We start from the raw sequence: 18,946 nt of genomic DNA on the forward strand, positions 1-18,946 counted from the left end.
CTTCTTTTTTCTTCTACCCATTAAGCAAGTATTGTACCCGGGGACATTTAAGTGTATCTCTCAACCCAGCTGCAAGAGGCAGTCCAAACATTTTGACCGAAAGTTTCTGTTCAGAGGGGGGAACTCCCACCACCCCATCAGATCTCGAGCGTCTTCAGAGAGGTGTCGAAAGCGGGTGGGAGAAGAAGGGAATGAGTCAACCTCTGCCTAACTAAGTAGAAGAAGGTTTGGGTCCTTATCTCGTTTTCCACAAGCCCCGAGGAAGTCAGGAAGGGGAACAAAGGTCTGATCTTGCTTCTTGATAACCGCCACTCTCGACGTGCGCTCCAGAAAGCTTCCCCACACCACCACCTCCATCACCCTGGAGGAAAAAACCTTACGCTCCACACTTTCACCCCTCCCCCAACTTCGTAGCCAAGGTGCAACTGAATTCCTCTCCCCCCCACCCCTCACCCGCACCTCCACAAGAAAGCTGGATACCGTGTTAGAAGCTGGGAGGGGATGGCGTGGGGAGAGGAGAGCGCAAAAAAAAAGCGGGGGAAAGAAATTAACTTACTGATCTCGCCAGGGATCCATTTGGGAAGATGTGCCTTCCCTAACAGCAGCCCAAGACGTCGTAATCCGCACTAACTGCCTTGTCCCACTGTCCCAGCATTAAACAGCTCCAGCAGCTGCGATGGTGGACAGTTAAGATTATATATGATGTAAATATATTGTGGGTATGTCAGCTCCCCCAAACCATAAAACTTAGTTTAATGACATCACGTGCTCACCGAGAGCCATTCAGGGCTTTTGCTTTGGGCTATCCACATAAATAACCTTCAAAAGTTTTAAACTACTAAATTCACTTAGAAGCCATGGGTATTTCTGCTAATGTTCTCAGGGATAGTCAAAGCCTTGGCTCAAAAAGTCCTGGATTATTATTATTATTATTGTTATTATTTTTCATCCTCTCTTTTAAAGCACACACACGCGCACACACACTGGAACTTTGGGTCTGTCATTTTTTCCCCCTTCCCTCGCCCTCCCTTTCTTGTTTGGAGGCCTTTTTAAAGTCCCCACTGTGTTGACACGGATGACAGTGAAAGGTAAGCGATGTTTCATTTCCTTCTTGGCTTTGCAAGACTTCTTTAGGAACGGACTGAAAAGCAGGAGAAAGAGGAAAAGGAGGGGGGCTGTTAGATATTGAATAGCAAAAGTCAATGACAAGCCCAACAACCAAATATTAATCAGTCCTGAAAAATTACTTTTTAAAAAGACAGGGAAGAGGCCCAAATAGACCCACGTTGTTCGCTGGATAAACGCACAATTATTCACAAGGCTGTATATATATATATATATATATATATATATATATATATATATATATATATATATATATGGCTGTATATATAACCGACTGGCTTGCGTTATGATAATGGAAAAGTTTTGGACTACTATGTGCGTAAAGGCTTCTCTCCCCCCGCCTTAAGATAAAACAATAGAACATCTGATTTTGTTAATTCTAACCTGTCAAACCCAATTATTCCCTGGCAGACTTCCGACTAAAGGGAAAGGAAACACCACGGTTTAGGGGTGGGGTGAGCAGAGAAGACCAAATAGAACGAAACAGATGTAAAAACAACCACCTTTGGTTTCAGTGCACAGCTATCAAGATCTGCCAAGTCTGTTTCGGTGCCTCAATAAACACTCCATAGATTTACACAGGGTAGCTTATTATTTTCAAACATCAAGATGACATATATACATTTAAATGCTCAGAGAATGTTCCAATATTTTTTGTTGTTGTTGTTGTTGTTGTTTTTGCTGCTGCTGATACTCCTGGGAAGGCACACATGATTTGCAAACACAAGACAATAAGGAAGGCTCTTCTTGGATCAAACAAAAATGGAATAGAGTAAACCCCAGTGCTTTGATCTCCGTTACATGATTTGACTGATATTTGCGTAAAATCAAATCATATGACAAGTTAAGCCTGGAAAGGGGAGGGAAAGGAAACTTTCAAGTGGACTGTAAAATTGCCATAACATAAATTGTCATCGCCTTCGTGACAGTATTATTTGATCTTCTCAAAGAGGACACTAAATAATAACTACAATAATAAGATATCAATAAACTTCAGAAATAGAGCACTATTTAAGTCAGAGGGACTCCATGAAAAGCTGGGAATCTTAGGAGGTAAAGCCAGTTTTATCCTTAAGAGCTTCCACTGTCATTAAAATAAACTTTTGTTTTCAGGTTCAGGAAATGGCTCCATTGTTTGAAATGTGTAAAGGAAATACTATAAAGGTTTATTGAGCCATTGAGGGTCTCTCCCAAGCGTTTGTACTGTAAATAGCTCCGAAAACACCTCAGGCATGACCTCCGGTGTGTGTGACTGTGTGAGAGATAGTTGGTGTGTGTCTGGTGAAACACACACATACGTGAAATATACATGCACAGTTTTATCCCTCCCAAATCTCCACAGGCCTGTACATGCATAGCCCCAAACTCCTACATTACTGAATCCAATAACACTACTATATGAAGAAGAGGACGAAGAAGAAGAAGAAATCATAGACGGGCATAGAAGTCATCTTTAAACGCATAGAAAGAGATTACAGGTTTCAAAAGGAGTAGAGGACTATTAGCTTTCTTATATTGCACCTAAACCAGAGAAACTTTCGCAAATATCGTGCTTTATAAACCACACGTTGAAGTTTTGCGCAGCCCAGGGTTAAATCCTACCATTCTCTGCCCAACTCAGTCGTACTTGTTCTAGTGATCACACATACACACAGCGTCTCAGAAAGACCTACTGCCTTCACAAATCTCCCAGTTCTTGCACAACTTTCACTTAATGTCGATGGAAAGTTGTTTGAAGGGAGGGGCCGAGAGCCTAGCCCGGTAATTCTGTTCTACAGGGTTAAAAAGGCAATCTTATTTAGAAAGGTAGTCTTGCCTGCATCTGGACTATTAGATTATTGTAAACTGAAGGAAGGAATTATCAGGGAAAGAAACAAAGCGATCGTACGAAGACCTTTGGAGGACTTTTGAAGAACCCAGAACTATGTTGTTCAAACACTAGGACAGGTCAAGAATTGTTCAACAGCTCAAAAAAGAAGCATTCACTCCAGAAAGCTTGTGACGAGACCTACAACTGAGTACACATCACCCAAAGTTCTTTTATTGGGGACGCAGCAGGGGCGACATAAGATACATAAAAACCCAACCCATAGCCCATCCGAAGTTAAACACTAGGCTTTGACCGATTTCCACTGCAACCCTTGCTTGAAATTGTTCCCCCGCCTCAATGGGGCTTACTTCCAACTTGCGTTTCAAGTAAATCTCATTGCGTTGAATGGGATTCTGAGCTTCATTCCAGAGGCTTGTTCCATCCAAAGTTTAGCGCTTGGGAAGTCCCATCGATTTCATTGCAAGAGGTTTGTGCTAAACTCTCCCACTGAAATCAATATGACTTCACAAGTGCTGAACTTTGGATGGCTCGTGCCTCAGACTGACGGGGATTTGTTCTCGTTTTACATATTTATATATTTGAAAACAATTGACAGCAAAATAACAGTGGAAGTGCGGGTTTGGAGACAGCGCTCAAGCAAAGGCACCTCATATACGTTTTTCTCCCGCACTCCAAAATTGGCCTTAGGTGTTGATTTATTTATTATTTTAGCATTTATTCAATATGACAAAATATACTGTATATGTTCCATGGCCTTTCACATATGATATTACAACCAATAAATATATGGAATACAACATCGGGGAGAAGGAAGGGGGAGGTGAATAAAAAGGGCTACATGTAAACAAAAAGTATACATTTGTATAAGAGTTCAGCGTTGTTCTTATCGTTATTATTATTTTGCAAAGCTACATTAATTACGCAACCAATAAATACACAGGAATATTTAAGTCGGGAGAATTCACGCACACACATCCTTACCAGCCCCCACCCCAAGAGTGCTTTAATGTTTTTGCACAAATATCTCCTAGGAGAGATGGTCAAGCAGATTCGTTCATAGTCCATTCGCTTTTCATTCATATGCAAATAATACAAAAATAAGTCAACGGAGAGGAGGGGGGTTGAATAATAAAATGAAACAACCCCACCCCAGAAGGACACACCTCACAGCGAGCATATTTTTTTTAAAAAAAACCCAAAACAAAACACAATAACAAATCACCCCCACCCCACCCCCCACGTTTCAGGTTAAGTGCATCTAGGGAACTACATTGTGTGGAAACTCACCATCCACACCAGAAGTAAACATTCTCACACACCTAGATCGTGCAGCCCGATCCTATGCACGTTTACTCGGAAGGAAGTCCCCCCCACGTTCAGTGGGACTGGTTGAGAAATAAGTGCTCACAACAGGTTTGTCGCCCGTCCACCGCGTTGGACACAGAGGTAAACTCCCACGCCTTTCACAACGGGATTTACTTCCAAGCCTGACGTTTAAGGATCGGGGCCTCGGGACTTTCCAAAAGTCCTGAGGAGCCCCTCTTTTATGCATAACTTGGACTTGGGTTTCCTAAGCGTATTATTCTGATCTTCAGCGTAATCTTTTATAGACAGAGATATAGGTTTTAGATAAAAGGACCTCTCAAATGTCGCCCATTGGCTTGGTTTTCATTTGGCCGACATATTTCCTCCCAATTTAAGGGGACACAGGTTAGAGTGGTGTGGTGGAAAACAAAACAAAACCCACCAACCCTCCAGCGAGCTGTACACTGAATTCTAGCTGAAAAGCTAAAGGGTCTGTTTGCATACTAATAAGAGAACGCCTTTGTCTGATAGATTTGTTAGAGTATGTAGTTCAGTCCAGTCTGCGACCCTTCCCCCCCCCACCCGCCCTTTTCCTCTCCCCACCTACCAAAGAAAACTTTTCTCAAGGTAGGCTACAACAACAACAGCAACTCTTGTGAATGTGAACTGACTCTCCCCGCCCAACCCTTGGCCCGGATTTCTACCTAGAGAGACTCTTTGCTTTTCAATTTGGAATCTTTCTTCCATTTCATCCTCCGGTTTTGAAACCATATTTTGATTTGCCTCTCATTCAAACATAGGTTGTTGGCGATCTCTATGCGCCTCCGGCGGGTGAGATATCTGTTAAAATGAAATTCTTTCTCTAGTTCCAGAGTTTGGTAGCGAGTGTAGCTGGTTCTGGAACGTTTGCCATCTGCTTCTGGAAGACAAAAGACATCGGATAAAAAAACCCGCTAAAATAATAATAATAATAATAATAATAATAATAAAAATAAAAATAATAATAGAAGAAGAAAAAGAAAAAGAAGGGTATAGGAAAGCGAAAGGTATCAAAGGGGGGGCCGAGAGAGATTTCTTGGTTCTACCCAGAATACATTTTTAATATATTTAATGCTAAATAGAGGAGGGGCATTTTCCAACACTTTCTCATTAAAGTTTTGGGTTCAAGCTAAGGTTAGTCCCTAAAGAAGTGTTCTCCCTTTAAACCACGAAGAAGTGTATCTATAAGAAAGGAGGGAAATAGATCAAGTCGCCCATTTCCCTAGGTTAGGAAGGAGGCAAAACTTCTGACTTTATGGAATGATGTGGTAAGGTCTGAAAAAACTCCTAAGCCCCTCTCTCCTTCCTCTTAAAGAACGCGAGCCTTTCCAAGTTATTTCTCCCCCTTAAAAAAATTCTTCCCTTCTTTCCCCCCCCAACAAAAAAATGGAATATTGCCTTTATACCCGTTTTGTTTCTATGATCCAATTATGCCGTCATAAATTTGGGCGTATATCGCCTCTAAGCCTTTTAGTGGACAGTTTTACGAGCAATTGATGCCTTAGTCGTAAAATTTACGACCCCAGGTTTTTTCCCCCTTATTATTTGCCCCGTATGGCCTATAAAACCAAGGCAAATCCTGTGAAACAAAATCGAGAAGCGAAAGTTTACCGTGGCTCATGTGTAGTTTGGTCATCCACGGATAAATTTGTGGTGGCTGCTGCTGCTGCTGCTGCTGTTGCTGTTGCTGGTGGTGCTGCTGTTGGTGCATGGACTGCCCGCTTTGCTGAGCTGTTTGCACCGGTTCACTCTTGATTTCCCCACTGCTCTTAGATCTATCTTCCAACGGCGTACTGTTGTTGTTGCTGCTGGTGGCTGTGGTGGTGCCACAAGCTTTCTGACTGTAAATTCCTGGGTTTAGAGAGGTCTGGTCGTCTCTGCCTAAAGTGTGCCCTGCAGATCCCATGACTGTACAGGAAGGTCGGTCGGGGTTAGGTCTGGGGGTTGAAGACATGTCCACACCGTTCAGAGAGTTGGCAGCCCCAGATGAAGGGAATGTAATGCTCAGATCAAGCCCACTGTAGCAATACCTGGAAGACTGAACCTCAGACACAGATCCATAATTCCCATAACTTTGCATGGAATAGGCAGGAACATTTTGATTTTGCTTATAGAACGAATTGGCTACGTAGGAACTCATGTCAGGAATTATATTTTTTTCCCTCCCCACTCTCTCTCTTTCTCTCCCTCTCTCTCTCTCTCTCTCCCTCTCACACCCCTTTGATTAGGCTTGATTTGTGGCCCTTTTGAAGTTCAGGGTTTTTTGTTCTCTAAAGTGCAGAATTTATAGGTGGAGATTCTTCTTTTCTTTATTCTATGTGCGCTGCCCAAATATGGGATGTTTAAATAGAATCACGTGACGGTGTTGGCCAGTCATAAATTTGGCTTGATGACCCCAGGAGGTTATTGATGGAAGCCCGAGAAACGTATGTGATATGTTGGCATAACGAAACAAAAAAAAAAAAAAAGGCCCCACACTCAAAACACCGAGACAATGAGACTATAGCGTCACCTGGTGCTGGGTCTGGGGTATGACGTCTCGTAAAAATACTACCCTTCCCTAACGCTCGAGGCTTATGGGTGTGAAACAACTCGCACAAACAGCCCCTAAGCCTTCGTTGGGATGGAAGACAAGAGCTAATTTCCCGTCCACAGCGATTCATAGGAAATTTTCAGCCCTTGATGTGGGGTGGTGTAAAATATGGCCTTGGGACGCGTCCTCGTGTAAAAACATTTCCTTCTGTGTAGGCCGGATATTCCGTGTTGTATGCACATGTGTGTGCGCGCCCGCGCAGCAGCCTTATATGAGCCTGCTCGCTTGATTCAGTGTAAACAGACGCATATTCTCAATTAATGCAATCGAGATTGCATCTGCACTGAGTGCAACCAGGGAGACAAGTCCTGGATTCGAATTCCCTTGGTTAGCGTTACTCGGTACACCAGAGAATACATATGTAGGTGTAAGTGGGATATGCTGCAGGAAGTAAAGTCAGTGTGCTCTGTACGCTTTATGCTTTATGCACATGCATACATTGCATTGTTGACATGGATGCATATATAACTGGTCGCATGGAACTGCTTTTATGACTAGGTGCGTGCAGCAGATTTAAAGCAGCAGATTTAAACCTACGTTGTGTTAATCTTCTGTTCTTTGTATATCTCTCTGTATATGTGGAGTGCAGTATCTTTGGGAGTTGGGGTGGGTGTGTGTGTTCACTGGAGGTTATGAATCAACGCAGCCTCCCCATAAATCAGCTTTGTACCTTGGGCGAATGAATAAACATTCACCTTGTTTTTTGGTGTCTGTATGTCTGTGGGCACGTGAGACGCCTCTTTAAAAAGCTTGGAAAGGGGGATATCAGGCAGGTGAAGGTATGTGCCAAGGCTCCCCTTCCTCACTGCAAATTCCTGCTTGCAAACATGAGGGTGGATCTGCCGGTTTCTCTTGAGAAATATATTCCCTTCCGCCGGGGTGTTTAGCGAAACAGTTGGAAACAGAGAAGATTTTCCTTCCCACTTATTAAACTTTTTTAAAGAATAGGATAAAATAAATAACATTGGAATACCTATGTGAGTTATAAATATATCATTTCATCTTTTTACCACCTCAGTTTTACGTGGTCTTTTTTGGGGGGGGCAGCTTTAACATAAAACATAAACTTTTAATTTCAGTGGCCCTTTTAAAAGTCCTTATATTACCCTTCGCTTATGTTTGGTCCTTATTTTAATGTTTAGCTCAATTATGGCAGAGGGACATTTGGAAATACGGGAGCAAATCTCTTAAATATTGTTACCTGCATTCCCGTCCTCTATGTTGCATATATTTGCATTTGAAATTTATATGATCTCTCTACTTACTACATGTGCTAGGCTTTTGTGGCATATCTAAAGAGAGATGTTCTTAAAGCCTTCCAAATTTTACGGACAAGCGGGGGTAAGGAATCGTCTTGTTGGGGGGTTGCTGGCATTTTCTTTTGTTTAATCGAAACCTGATAGTTTAGTGCAAAATGTTCAAAGAGTAGCAAAGGTTCCCAAGGCAGTGAATGCCTCCAGAAGACAGGATTACTTTCTCGAACGTTTGTACCTGGTTGAAAAGATGCCTCTGAGCTAAACATAAAAGCAGAGGGCAATTCCTGAGCCTAAGCCACAATGTAATGTTGATGTGCTCACTGCAAACTAGGCTATTGTCAATCGCGCCTTTGCGCCTTCTAAGCGTCTGCAATAAAACATAAAAATATTTCTGCCCACTACTCTGCTACCTCGAAATAAATATATCTAGAGAGGGGTGCCCTGGGAGTCTAGTTTCCATTGGCAGCTTTAATTTAAGAATAAATAAATAAATGCATTTGTTTTTAAGCAATTATTTGGCCTCGAGAATTAGGGAATAAAATGTCTGAGCTTTTAACACTCTGAGAGTTGGGGTTTCATGCAGTTTTCAGGGATGAAAGCGCGAAATGAAACGCAGCAAGATGGGCTATAGATATTCATTATATATATATTTATATATATACTTAAGGATACCTAACTGGAAGTAAATTATATCCGCCCACCATCCTGTTTACTTCCGACTAAATATGCCGAGAGTCGTGCTGACAGGCGATCATGAATACTGGCATCTAAAAATGGAGCATTCTCACGCACGGAACCCGTGGTGGCTGATGCAAAACTCTTTCACCTGAGATCTTCCCCCAACTGAATTTCAGAAACCATTCAAGTAACTTTTAAAAATAATATCCAGTTTTTATTAAATACTCAACCATAGTCCTCTGGACGTGACCTTTATACATGATGTTAGAGAGTGTAACACAAGATTTATTTATTTATTTCCTCCTACTTGCTATAGAATTCCATTCACGTTTATACTGCTTGAACATTACAGTACTAAACATAAATATAAATACAGAGACCACAAATACAGCTAAAAATATTCACACAGAAACTGTCACAGTTTGTAGAATGCATAATGACCTCAGGTAGTGTTTAAATACAATTAGTTTACTCTGGAAAATGCTATATTTAGGTAGACATAGCTTGGAGGTGTGGGAGAAGGTGGGCATGGAAGGAAATATTTTCACAGGGGTAGGCAATTCAATTCCCCCCCACTTACATCACCGCCACCACCACAATAATTATCATCGTTTTGGAAGCGAAACTGCATAGAGTGCCTTTTTGACATGGTTGATCTCAACGCAACCCAAAGCAGCCCCTACAGGGGGATCTGCCTTTTTGCAAGCAAAACTATTCTGTCTAGGGAAGTGGAGAAGGAATGGCGGGTGGTGGTGGTAGTGGTGGAGGGGTTTGCATTAAATACAGTCTTTATGCAAAGGTAGATAGCTGGGCTCGGATGCAAAGGCAGGGGGGGTTGGTGAGGTTGGAGGGGGGCTTGATGAGTTCCTTAAGAAGAAAGTTATGAAAGTGGGTGCATCACTGCTGGAGAGATGGAGGAGATGGGGGAGGGGAGGTCTCCCACGTCCACATCTCTCTCTCTCTCTCTCTCTCTCTCTCTCTCTCTCTCTCTCTCTCTCTTTCTCTCTCTCTCTCTCTCTCTCATACAACCAAATGTATAGATTGTGCCAGTGGTAACAGAGAATGAAAAGGAGAAACTGGGAGTGGGGGCGAGAGAGAAAGAGACCGAGAGACCGAGAAAGAAGAGGAAGAGGGACCGTGTGCGAATGTGTGTGTGTGTGTTGGGGAAGGGAGAGGGATCTGGCAGCACCGTCAGTGTTTTCAATCCTTTGGTTTCTCCTCTTCTGTTTCTTCCCTTTTCTCCTCCTTTGCGCCCAAGCTATCTGCAGCTGCTCCAGCGCCACCTCCCCCAGACAGGGTGGAACTCAAATTGCTCTCTTTTTTCCATTTCATCCTCCTGTTTTGAAACCAGATCTTGATCTGGCGTTCAGTTAGGCAAAGAGCGTTGGCGATCTCAATCCTCCTTCGCCGCGTCAAGTAGCGATTGAAATGGAACTCCTTCTCCAGCTCCAGGGTCTGGTAACGCGAGTAGATCTGACGCCCCCTCCTCCGATCTGCTCCATAGCCGACCCCTATGGATTCGGAAACGAAACAAACTAAAAACGATTAGTTAACAGATTTGAAAATAAAATGCGTAAATACATAAAAAAAACACAGACACACAACGAAGACCGTCAGCCAGGCTTTCCCCAACCCCACCCTCCACACTCAGTCTTCATTGTCATCCACCGACCAACTCCCCCCCCCCCCAACCCACTGCACAATTTAATTCTGTGCCTTAGTCTTACTACCCATTAAAATCATGCAGCACACATGGAGGATGGGGGGTGTCTAATTGAAAGCATGTTCCTATCTTATTTGCAAAGATTCAGAATGTGTTGTTTTAATTATTTCTGCAAACTTGAAAAAAAAATCCAATTAGATTTTACTCCAATGCTGCTTTAATTACTAGGAATAGACACTCCTTCCATATATTATGAAGTCAAGCTACTTCATAAATCCCCCAGCTGTTATTGGACCTGTTATTGGACAAGACACTTTGCAATTTTTTTGCCTTAATAAAAATGCCCTATCTCACCTATCAGGGAAAATACATTTTTTTAAAAAATAATCAAAACACATCACTTCTATTCTACACCTTATTTCCACCACCCCCTCCAAGGGAAAAAAAAATCAGAGCTGATTGCACTTTATTATAGATATTTTACACTCTCGAAGTCTTTTAATTAGAAAGAGCATAACAAGCCATATTCGCTTGCAACAACTTAACAAATAAAAGGCCTGTAGCGGCAACTGTGAGGAAGCTATATTATTGTTTTTATGGGGCCATAAAAAGTAGCTGAGCCTGTTCTGCTAGGGAGACGGTCGTAAAGATGGTTCAGTTTATTTAATTTATCTCTGCAAGCTGTAAAACTTACCACTGTGGGAGTTCATGCGCTGCATCCACGGGTATATTTGAATGCTAGTTTTCTGTTCCTGGGATGTGCTCCTGTTTTGGTCACTTGTAAAATCCTGTGCAATGGAAGTTTGTGTATTGTGTCCCATAGAATTTTGCCTGCAGCTAGAGAGCATGTCTTTTTCTTGATAAAAGGCATTAGATCCGTAATCATATGGTCCCCGACTGGAGCTAAACACAACATTATCTTGCGGTGAATAAAAAGGAGATGAATAGATCCTGTTTTGAGCAACCGCTGCTCCATAAGTTGAAAAATGCCTTACAGGGTCATAAGCAGAGGAATTGATCGCCACGTTGGGCAGGACCTCTTGACCACTGGTGAGGTGGCAAGACAACGACGGGTTTGTGAAATAGGAATTCATATCTTCCCCCCTATACCTGGCTTGTATGATTTCTTTAATATTTATTTCTGTCTCCAGTTTGTAGTCTGAACTAGATTGTTATAGGGACGGCTCCACTCCAGGACAGACAAAATGACAAAGTCAGCTGACCCGTTGTGAGCCAATAGGAAGCTAGATGTCAAGACACGGAAAAATTGCTTTTGCTTGTGTTGATTCCCCAGTTGAAACTAAGTATGCATTGAAAGTAAGTCTCGAAATTCTAAATATAAGATGGTTTGGAAGAAGAGGGGGGAAATAGTAAGTATGGTTCGGGGGAGGGAGTGGGAGAGGGATGAAGAGGGAGGGGCACAGAAAGAAAGAAAGAAAGAAAGAAAGAAAGAAAGAAAGAAAGAAAGAAAGAAAGAAAGAAAGAAAGACTTCTTCTTTAAATTTCACAACCCAAATAGAGCTTTAGGTGATTTTTTATTAAAAAAAGAAAAGGCAAATGGTTATGGAGATCAGGAATCAGGATATTTATTCTGTTGAATATGCTTCCTTAATACCTAGCAACCAAATAGCTCAGAAATTATAGTCATAAATCTCAAGTGTGCATAAAATATTAAACCATAAATTTTCTTTTCCTCCACTAATTTACTGTTGGTCAATAAATGTGGAATCAAGTGCTTGTGCTCTTTATAATACAATCTTGAAAGCAAGGAGAGGAGACCAGGTGACAGCTGGGCAGATACTGTATCTTTTAGAGCATTCCTGTACTCTGGAATTTGAAGAACTTTACAGGATGGTGGGTTGTTGCTATATATATAATCAAAATTCAGAGTCCACGTTAGAATTAAAAAGAAGAAGCAGCAGCAGCACATTTGTATGTTTCACTATTGAATATTTGCTTTGTCATTTTTTCAGAGCTGGAGACTGCTATGGCAATGTTTACATTTGCAATATCAACATCCCCCCCAAAGCATTACCTTTGCATTTGGAATGGTGTTTGCTAGAAAGAGCCCCTCGTGTTTACGTTTGCAAAAACAGAAAGAGGTAGAGAAAGGAAGAAAGAAATTTACGACTCCAGATATTTGTAGCTGATTGGAAAACTTCCCTTGAAATATTTAGTTAGATTAGAGAGTGGATTACATTCTACTCCTCTGGTGGATTTGCACCGACACACTAATTGAAATGAAGACAGCTAATCTAATTTTAATTTCAATCCAGTGCCATAAATTGTTCCTTAAAAGTAAAATATACCTGCTGATCTGTAAATATAGCAAGACTCCTACATCATTCCATTGGCTTGCTATTTAAAAATTCAATTAGGACTAAGAAACACTGGCCTTATTTCCATGGGCATGTTAGGAAGCTTTTGTTTAGTGATTTTAAAGGTAGAACCAGTCGATTTTCTGGAAAGCTTGGAATATTTCTCATTGTGTTTGGTCGTAATGAATCAATACTTCTAACATTCCTCTTTTGGATGAAGGTTTTAGTTGAGAAAGAAGGGGACCACATACCCCCCCCTACACACACACACACACCCCTGCTCTAAGTGGAACCCGGATGCCAAAGGATTTTATGATCTTTTTCCTCTGTGCAACAAAGCAAAGTAATCAATGGTAGTAATAAAACCATAAACGAGACTGCAACTGACAAAAAGAGGGCTGAAGTATTCATCTTGTATAACGTTAAGCGTTCCTTGAGTGTCAGTATGGAAAAAAAATAAAGTTTCTTAAAAAAAATAAATCAGGGAAGATAAAAAGAAAGCAAAAGAGTGGGTAGCTTGTTATTAAGCTTCTAGCCTGCATCCCTCCCTTTTAAATGGACATGGCTTTTCCATCCTACAGCAGTTCTCATCCCAACGTGTACACATTTAAGGCTGGTACACATGACAATTTTACTAGCATACCGATTTTGAAAATAGTATTTGCTTTCCTGAGGCATCCCAGCTATTTAGCACATTACACCGGATAATCCATAGGCAGAGAAATACAATCACTAGGAGAATGGGAGAGGGAAGAAAAGGGCCCAAACATTACCCCACTACACACACACTTAGAGATATACATAACAATGCAACCAATGTGTCTGTACGTGTAGGTAGGTTGGTAGGTCAGTAGATAAACAGAGACAGGCAGACAAGCAGAGCTCAGTGAAGCTCATGGTAACTGCAAGCAATTAATATCACTAGTTTTCAAAGTCATTCTGTGTGTGTGTGTGTGTGTGTGTGTGTGTGTGTAGGTTTCCATGCACAATCAATCTGAACTGATAGAAGGTAGATATTTTCCTTTCTCCTTTAATGGGAGTTAGATAATACACACAAACAGAGAGAGACTCCTCCCTCCCTCGTGTGTTTGTGTTTAGATTGGATAGTATCTTAAAAAATACTTCAGTGTAGATTAAGACTACATTAAAAGTAGTCTTAATAGTAGAACTTCAAGGTGTGTGGGAATGAGAAAGAGAAAAAGAAGAAGGCCGTCTTTCTTGGTAGCTTCGATTCACCAAAAGTATATTCATTGTTCTAGTGTTATAATAATCCTTATCTCAGACCCTTAAAATTTATGGGATGGTTGCAAATGCAAAGGGGCTGGGGTTTGGAGGGGTGGCCTTGCAGAAGTCCTAGAGAGCTGTTTTGGAGGGATCTGGTGAGTACCAAGTGATTTCGAGTGGAGAAAGTGAAGTGTTTTATTACTTTTCTAAACAGAAGAGAAGACTTAGAAGTCTGGTCGAATTATAGGGAAGAGAAAACAGCTGGCGCGAAGAAACCCAACATAGAACCTTTCTTAAGTGCTGGTTGGATTGGGAGAAAGAAGACGCTGGAAAATTTGTATATATACTAGACTCAGCGTTCTAGTAGTTACATTCCTAATATTTTAGTGTTACATACATATATATATATATATATATATATGGGGAGAAGTTATTATTAAGGTTCTTATAATGTATTTGATCAAAGGAGACGACTCTTCCCTCCCCCCCTTTAAAAAAAGAAAACAACACAGGGAAATGTGTAGGACTTTTTCTGGTTAAATTGGTCTGCAAACAATTATGTAAACTCATCAGCAGAAGCAAGAACAGATGTTTTATTAAAACTGCTACACAGCAGTGAAAATATGCGCAGGTCCTGGAGTAGTTCTTGTATAGCAGTTGGGGTCTCTTTCCCCCCCTCCCCGCCCCCTGGAGTTAAAGAGCTCACAGAAAGCTGCAATAACATCCATTCGCTCATAAGGCTGTTTTCTCTTTTTTGTGTTTTTACCCCCGGATTTTACCCCCACACCGAGGTTAAAGAAGAAAAATATGCTTCGTTAGACCCCTCTCTCTCTCTCATTCTCTCTCTCCGTTTTAATTAGCGAATTGATGAACTGATTTAGAGGAAGGCTTCAAAAATGCACACTCCACACATGTGTTTTCCATCCCCACTAATTGTGGAAAGGAAATAAGAGCTATCGTTGGCTCCCCTCTCTCTTGCAGCCCAAGTAAAATGTTGTCAGATTCTGATCCTGTCGTGTGATGCGGAATGCAAATTCGGAAGCGTTTGTTTACTCGTTTGTTTGTTTGTTTCGAGAGGAGAGTGGATTTTTCTTGGGCGTTAATGGCAAGGGTTTTCATCTGAGACCGTTAATGCAAGTGGAAGAAGGGGGGGGGGGGAGAGAGAGAGAGCGCTTCACAAATTCTCACCCAGTCTGTTGCCTAGGTGTAGAAAACTGCTTATTCATAAATGCAGGTTGTGTCTGGTTAGCTTTAAATATGCAACCAAAGTTGCCCTGGGTCAAATACGTTTGTTTACTGTTCATGTGTTGGATTAGCTTGCACTCTTGTCTGGAATAGTTTATTATTCCCTGATAGATTGATAAGAACTCCCCCCCCCCCTCTAAACACACACCGCTCAGCAAACACGCGCGGGCTTGTTTATAACGTGTAGTTATATCTATGTATAGACTTCCAGACTCTACAGCTATGTCCTCATTTGTGTACCATTTATAGGATGAAGAGGCAAATTGGTCTTGGATCTGTGTAGATGGAGCGTATGTGTTTTTCGTGCAACGCATGCATTTCAAAAGTAAGACAGCCACACTTGGCGATTTGCTTTTACCTTTGTTTTGTTTTTAAAATTATTTGTGTATGGAGCAGTATGGAAAACAGAAGAAAGAGAGATAAACAGAACGACATAAGCAGACAACGAGGCCAGTAATTTTGCGCACAAGAAACACGTATTTTTAAGGTGTTGTACTTAAATCCACGTGGTACCTTTAACTGGATATCTAATTTCAGCTGATCTCACCTTATATATGTTATCTCGGCCTTTTTAGACTTGACAGTTATTGCAGGCTAGAGCTTCTTGCCTTGTAATTATTTATTTAGAGCGCTTGCACTCCAGTTATTCCTGCTCCTGCAGAATAACCTTCTTAATCAAATGTTCCCTCTGCCGGTAAATAACTAAATAATAATAATGAGGATGATAATGAGAAGAAGACAGAAAATAAAAGAAAAAAGCAGTATATGTAGCGCGTAAATGCCAGGAGTCAAATGCGCCTGACCGATGCGTTTGCATTGTTTTGAGTCTTCCTTTCTGTTACAGTAATCACATCTTGATAATCTTAACTTTCGGACTGCTAGTTTCGCTCAGAGTTTTCACCCAGTTTATGTCATGATATTACTTAAACTTTATACTAAAGTGGTTGACAAAAAAATAATAATTTTAAAATACGCAGAAAGGGAAGAGTTGGGGAAATTTACCTTCCATAGAAATAATTCTTATTGTCAATAATTAGTAATAATAGCAATCGGGAGGTTTCTCCCTTTATGCATATTGTCTTGCTTTTGCCCTGCACCTTCGAAAAACATCCGCCCCCCTGCGTCTTGTCACATAAGCACCGCTTCTGCGGTTCGGCCTGCAATATTCTTGGCTGCAAGGGAGAAAAAGTGCAAGTCCTGATTTGTTTGTGGTCTTACTGCTATGGCTCCATGACTAATGAAAAAGCCGTTTATAACTTTCTGTTTTCAGGAAACTCGGGTTGCTGCCCCACGCAGCCACCCCACTCCGTATGATCTGCCGCATGTGGGGTGGGGGAGGTGAGGAATCCCATCAAACCAACAAAAAAAGCCAAAGGGGGTGTGTTTATATATATATATATATATATATATATATAGAGAGAGAGAGAGAGAGAGAGAGAGAGAGCTTTTATATATATATATATAAAAGCTGGCAACGTTTTATACTGGAAATGTCATAACCCAAATGATATTGCTGGAAAGGAATTCTAATGGCTTCAAACTGGGGTGCAGATATATGCGTTTGTAGGGTTTGGGGGTGAATGGCGGGCTACGATTTATCATGGGGTGGTGTTGCTGGGAATCCTGGAGAGTGTCAAAACACACCTCTAAGATAGGCAAAATAACGGGTGGGAGGTGGAGAGAGGAATAGGCTCAATATCGTTTGAAATAAATGGGCACCCGCACTTTATTAAGATTCAAGTTCTTTTCTGACGTTATTAGGCATTTACGTAGACCCCGCCCTCTCCCCCAAGTCAACCTGTTGTGGACGCCTTAACTTATACACGCTGTGTTATGTGTCTCTCTTATTTATTTAGTTGTTGGTAGGTTGCTGTATGTATGTATGTATGTATGTATGTATACACTTATTTATCTGTCTATTTTTCTTTCATTCTAGATGTCTTGGTGAAGCCCCCGCTTTCCAGCACTGGAAACCTTCCGGCCTCCTATAAACGGAACTTCACGTTGGTCAATCGTTTTCAAGTAACTACGTTGCTTCTGTATCTGCCCGCACCCCACCCCCGCACCACCACTATAGTTCTATAAGTTAAGTCTTGGCCAATTAAAGAGTCCCCTCCCCTCTGAATCAGCAAAGGTCCAAGGTAACGGGGTTAGGAGGCAGCGGCGGAAACTGACAGCTTGTCCAACTTAGAAGTTATTTCGAATTTTCCTTTTCTTTATCCCTGTTTATTCCCTGTAATATTCAATGGGATTTTTGAAACTATATGATGTGTCCCTATGCTGACAGTACAGGAGGTAAAGATATTATTGGGTGATTGGGCCAATTAAGAGTCTCTCCCCCCCTCCCTCCCCGAGTTTTCTTCTCCGCTTGCTACTGTGTAATGTCTATTACGGTCGGATAGCCCTGCAAACTTCACCAAAGGATGTTCAGTTTAGAGAACTTTTATGGTTGACTTGGATTACTCCGTTTTATGGCACGGAAATGTTCCCTACAATGACCCCCCCTCCTTCCTTTTTGACATTCAAGAGAGTTGCGGTCGTGACGTCACGCCGAGTTGTCATGGAGAATAGCTACCGGCTTAAAAATTATAAAGCGTGATATTATAGAGCAACATAAAATATGGATATAAGCAACTACTTACGCCCGCGAAGAGATTAAACAAAGAAGAATACGATTTTAATACGTTCAGGAAGAATAATTCAATGATGAGGAATGGTTGTCATTATCTATGAGTTCTTATTTCATTTTATTGTTTGCACATGGGGGTGGGGGAGAAGGAAAAATTAATCTCAGGACGCCAGGAAGAAGAACAAGAAGGGGGAGAAGAAAATAAAATAAATAATAAGTCAGGACACAGTATTAGTTGCCTTAATGGGGTGTGTGTGTGTGTGTGTTTAAATAGCTGATCGCTTACTATTAAGCTACATATTTGGAGAGGCAATATTTGTTGCACTTTGGGAAATGCAATCCATTTGCGTAACTTTTAATGGGGCGACAGTTTAGTATTTTTGGATCTGCTTAAATACACTCATTTTCTCTCTCTCCCCCCCCCCCCCGGAGTGGGGACGGGAGTGGCGTCCTCCAGCTGACGGGCCTTATCTATTTTTATGAATGCATGAACACTGGAAGTGATTTAAAACTCAGCCTTCTCAAATGAAGGGGGGGGGAGAGGGGGGGAGAAGGAGGGAGATTGCCGCCTCAAACAGCAACAGAACAAGCCACCGAGGAACTTCCACCGAATGTCCAATTCAACCCCTCAAACAGCCGACTTCCAAATAGCTTTGAAGAGACCAAACTTTTTAAAAGTTCCAAACTGTCCAACCAGCGCAAAGGGGGGCTTGTTTACGAGGCAGCAACAGGAACGGAGGGGAGGAGACTGTCGTCGCTTGGAAGTAGTAAAAGACCCTGAGATTCCGGCCTTTATGGCACAACAGTCGTCCTCTTCTCCCCCCTCTCTTTCTCCCAAGCATTTTGACTCTCCAGTCGTGAAATAGGGTTATTATTTTGTGTGCGCGCGTGTTTGCGCCCCTTTAGCTTTCTCGCACCCATCCTACAAAAGTGCGAGGGGGAGGTGGAGAGAGAGAGAGAGAGAGAGAGAGAGAGAGAGAGAGAGAGAGAGAGAGAGACCAAATTGCAAAATTGTTGGCTTGCCAAGTTTCAGTCACTTG

The 18,946-nt window shown here is 41.7% G+C and overlaps 3 protein-coding genes and 1 long non-coding RNA gene across 21 annotated transcripts in view; 1 reads left to right on the forward strand and 3 right to left on the reverse strand.

The window, feature by feature from the left end:
- LOC310755853 (homeobox protein Hox-D3-like) overlaps window positions 1-18,946 on the reverse strand; it is a 152,083-nt gene that overhangs the window by 124,848 nt on the left and 8,289 nt on the right. For 2 of the 15 annotated variants that reach the window (XM_083599212.1, XM_083599201.1), the window contains exon 1: window positions 557-718. The exons of 12 other annotated variants lie outside the window; for them this stretch is intronic. In XM_083599212.1, coding sequence (XP_083455338.1) covers window positions 557-576 — 20 coding nt within the window. In that variant the 5' untranslated portion in view covers window positions 577-718. Of the gene's footprint in view, window positions 1-556; window positions 1,070-18,946 lie in introns of those variants that run through there. One more of the 15 variants, XM_083599205.1, reaches the window with a different exon arrangement.
- HOXC5 (homeobox C5) lies at window positions 4,966-6,557 on the reverse strand (the record flags this gene model as incomplete). Its single annotated transcript, XM_083599506.1, has 2 exons — window positions 5,912-6,557; window positions 4,966-5,180 (listed from the first exon to the last, which is right to left on the reverse strand). Exons 1-2 carry the CDS (start codon window positions 6,438-6,440, stop codon window positions 4,966-4,968), a joined length of 744 nt encoding a protein of 247 aa, XP_083455632.1. The 5' UTR covers window positions 6,441-6,557.
- On the reverse strand, window positions 9,016-11,857 carry HOXC6 (homeobox C6). 3 transcript variants are annotated; one of them, XR_014544595.1, is made up of 3 exons: window positions 11,185-11,857; window positions 9,857-10,362; window positions 9,016-9,824 (listed from the first exon to the last, which is right to left on the reverse strand). XR_014544595.1 is itself a non-coding variant. In XM_083599508.1 (2 exons), the coding sequence occupies exons 1-2, from the start codon at window positions 11,582-11,584 to the stop codon at window positions 10,028-10,030; spliced, it is 711 nt and encodes a 236-aa protein (XP_083455634.1). In that variant the 5' UTR covers window positions 11,585-11,857; the 3' UTR covers window positions 9,016-10,027. The 3 variants fall into 3 exon arrangements, 2 of the variants coding, with proteins under 2 accessions (XP_083455634.1, XP_083455633.1); XM_083599508.1 differs by having other exon boundaries at window positions 9,016-10,338; XM_083599507.1 differs by having other exon boundaries at window positions 9,016-10,362.
- Window positions 11,867-18,137, forward strand: LOC310755985. 2 transcript variants are annotated; one of them, XR_014544602.1, is made up of 3 exons: window positions 11,867-14,029; window positions 15,527-15,602; window positions 17,214-18,137. It is a non-coding gene; the product is annotated as an uncharacterized lncRNA (long non-coding RNA). The 2 variants fall into 2 exon arrangements; XR_014544603.1 differs by lacking the exon at window positions 11,867-14,029 and having other exon boundaries at window positions 14,380-15,602.

This window comes from Podarcis filfolensis, assembly GCF_964270895.1.
Source record: "Podarcis filfolensis genome assembly, chromosome: 2".
NCBI lineage: Eukaryota > Metazoa > Chordata > Lepidosauria > Squamata > Lacertidae > Podarcis > Podarcis filfolensis.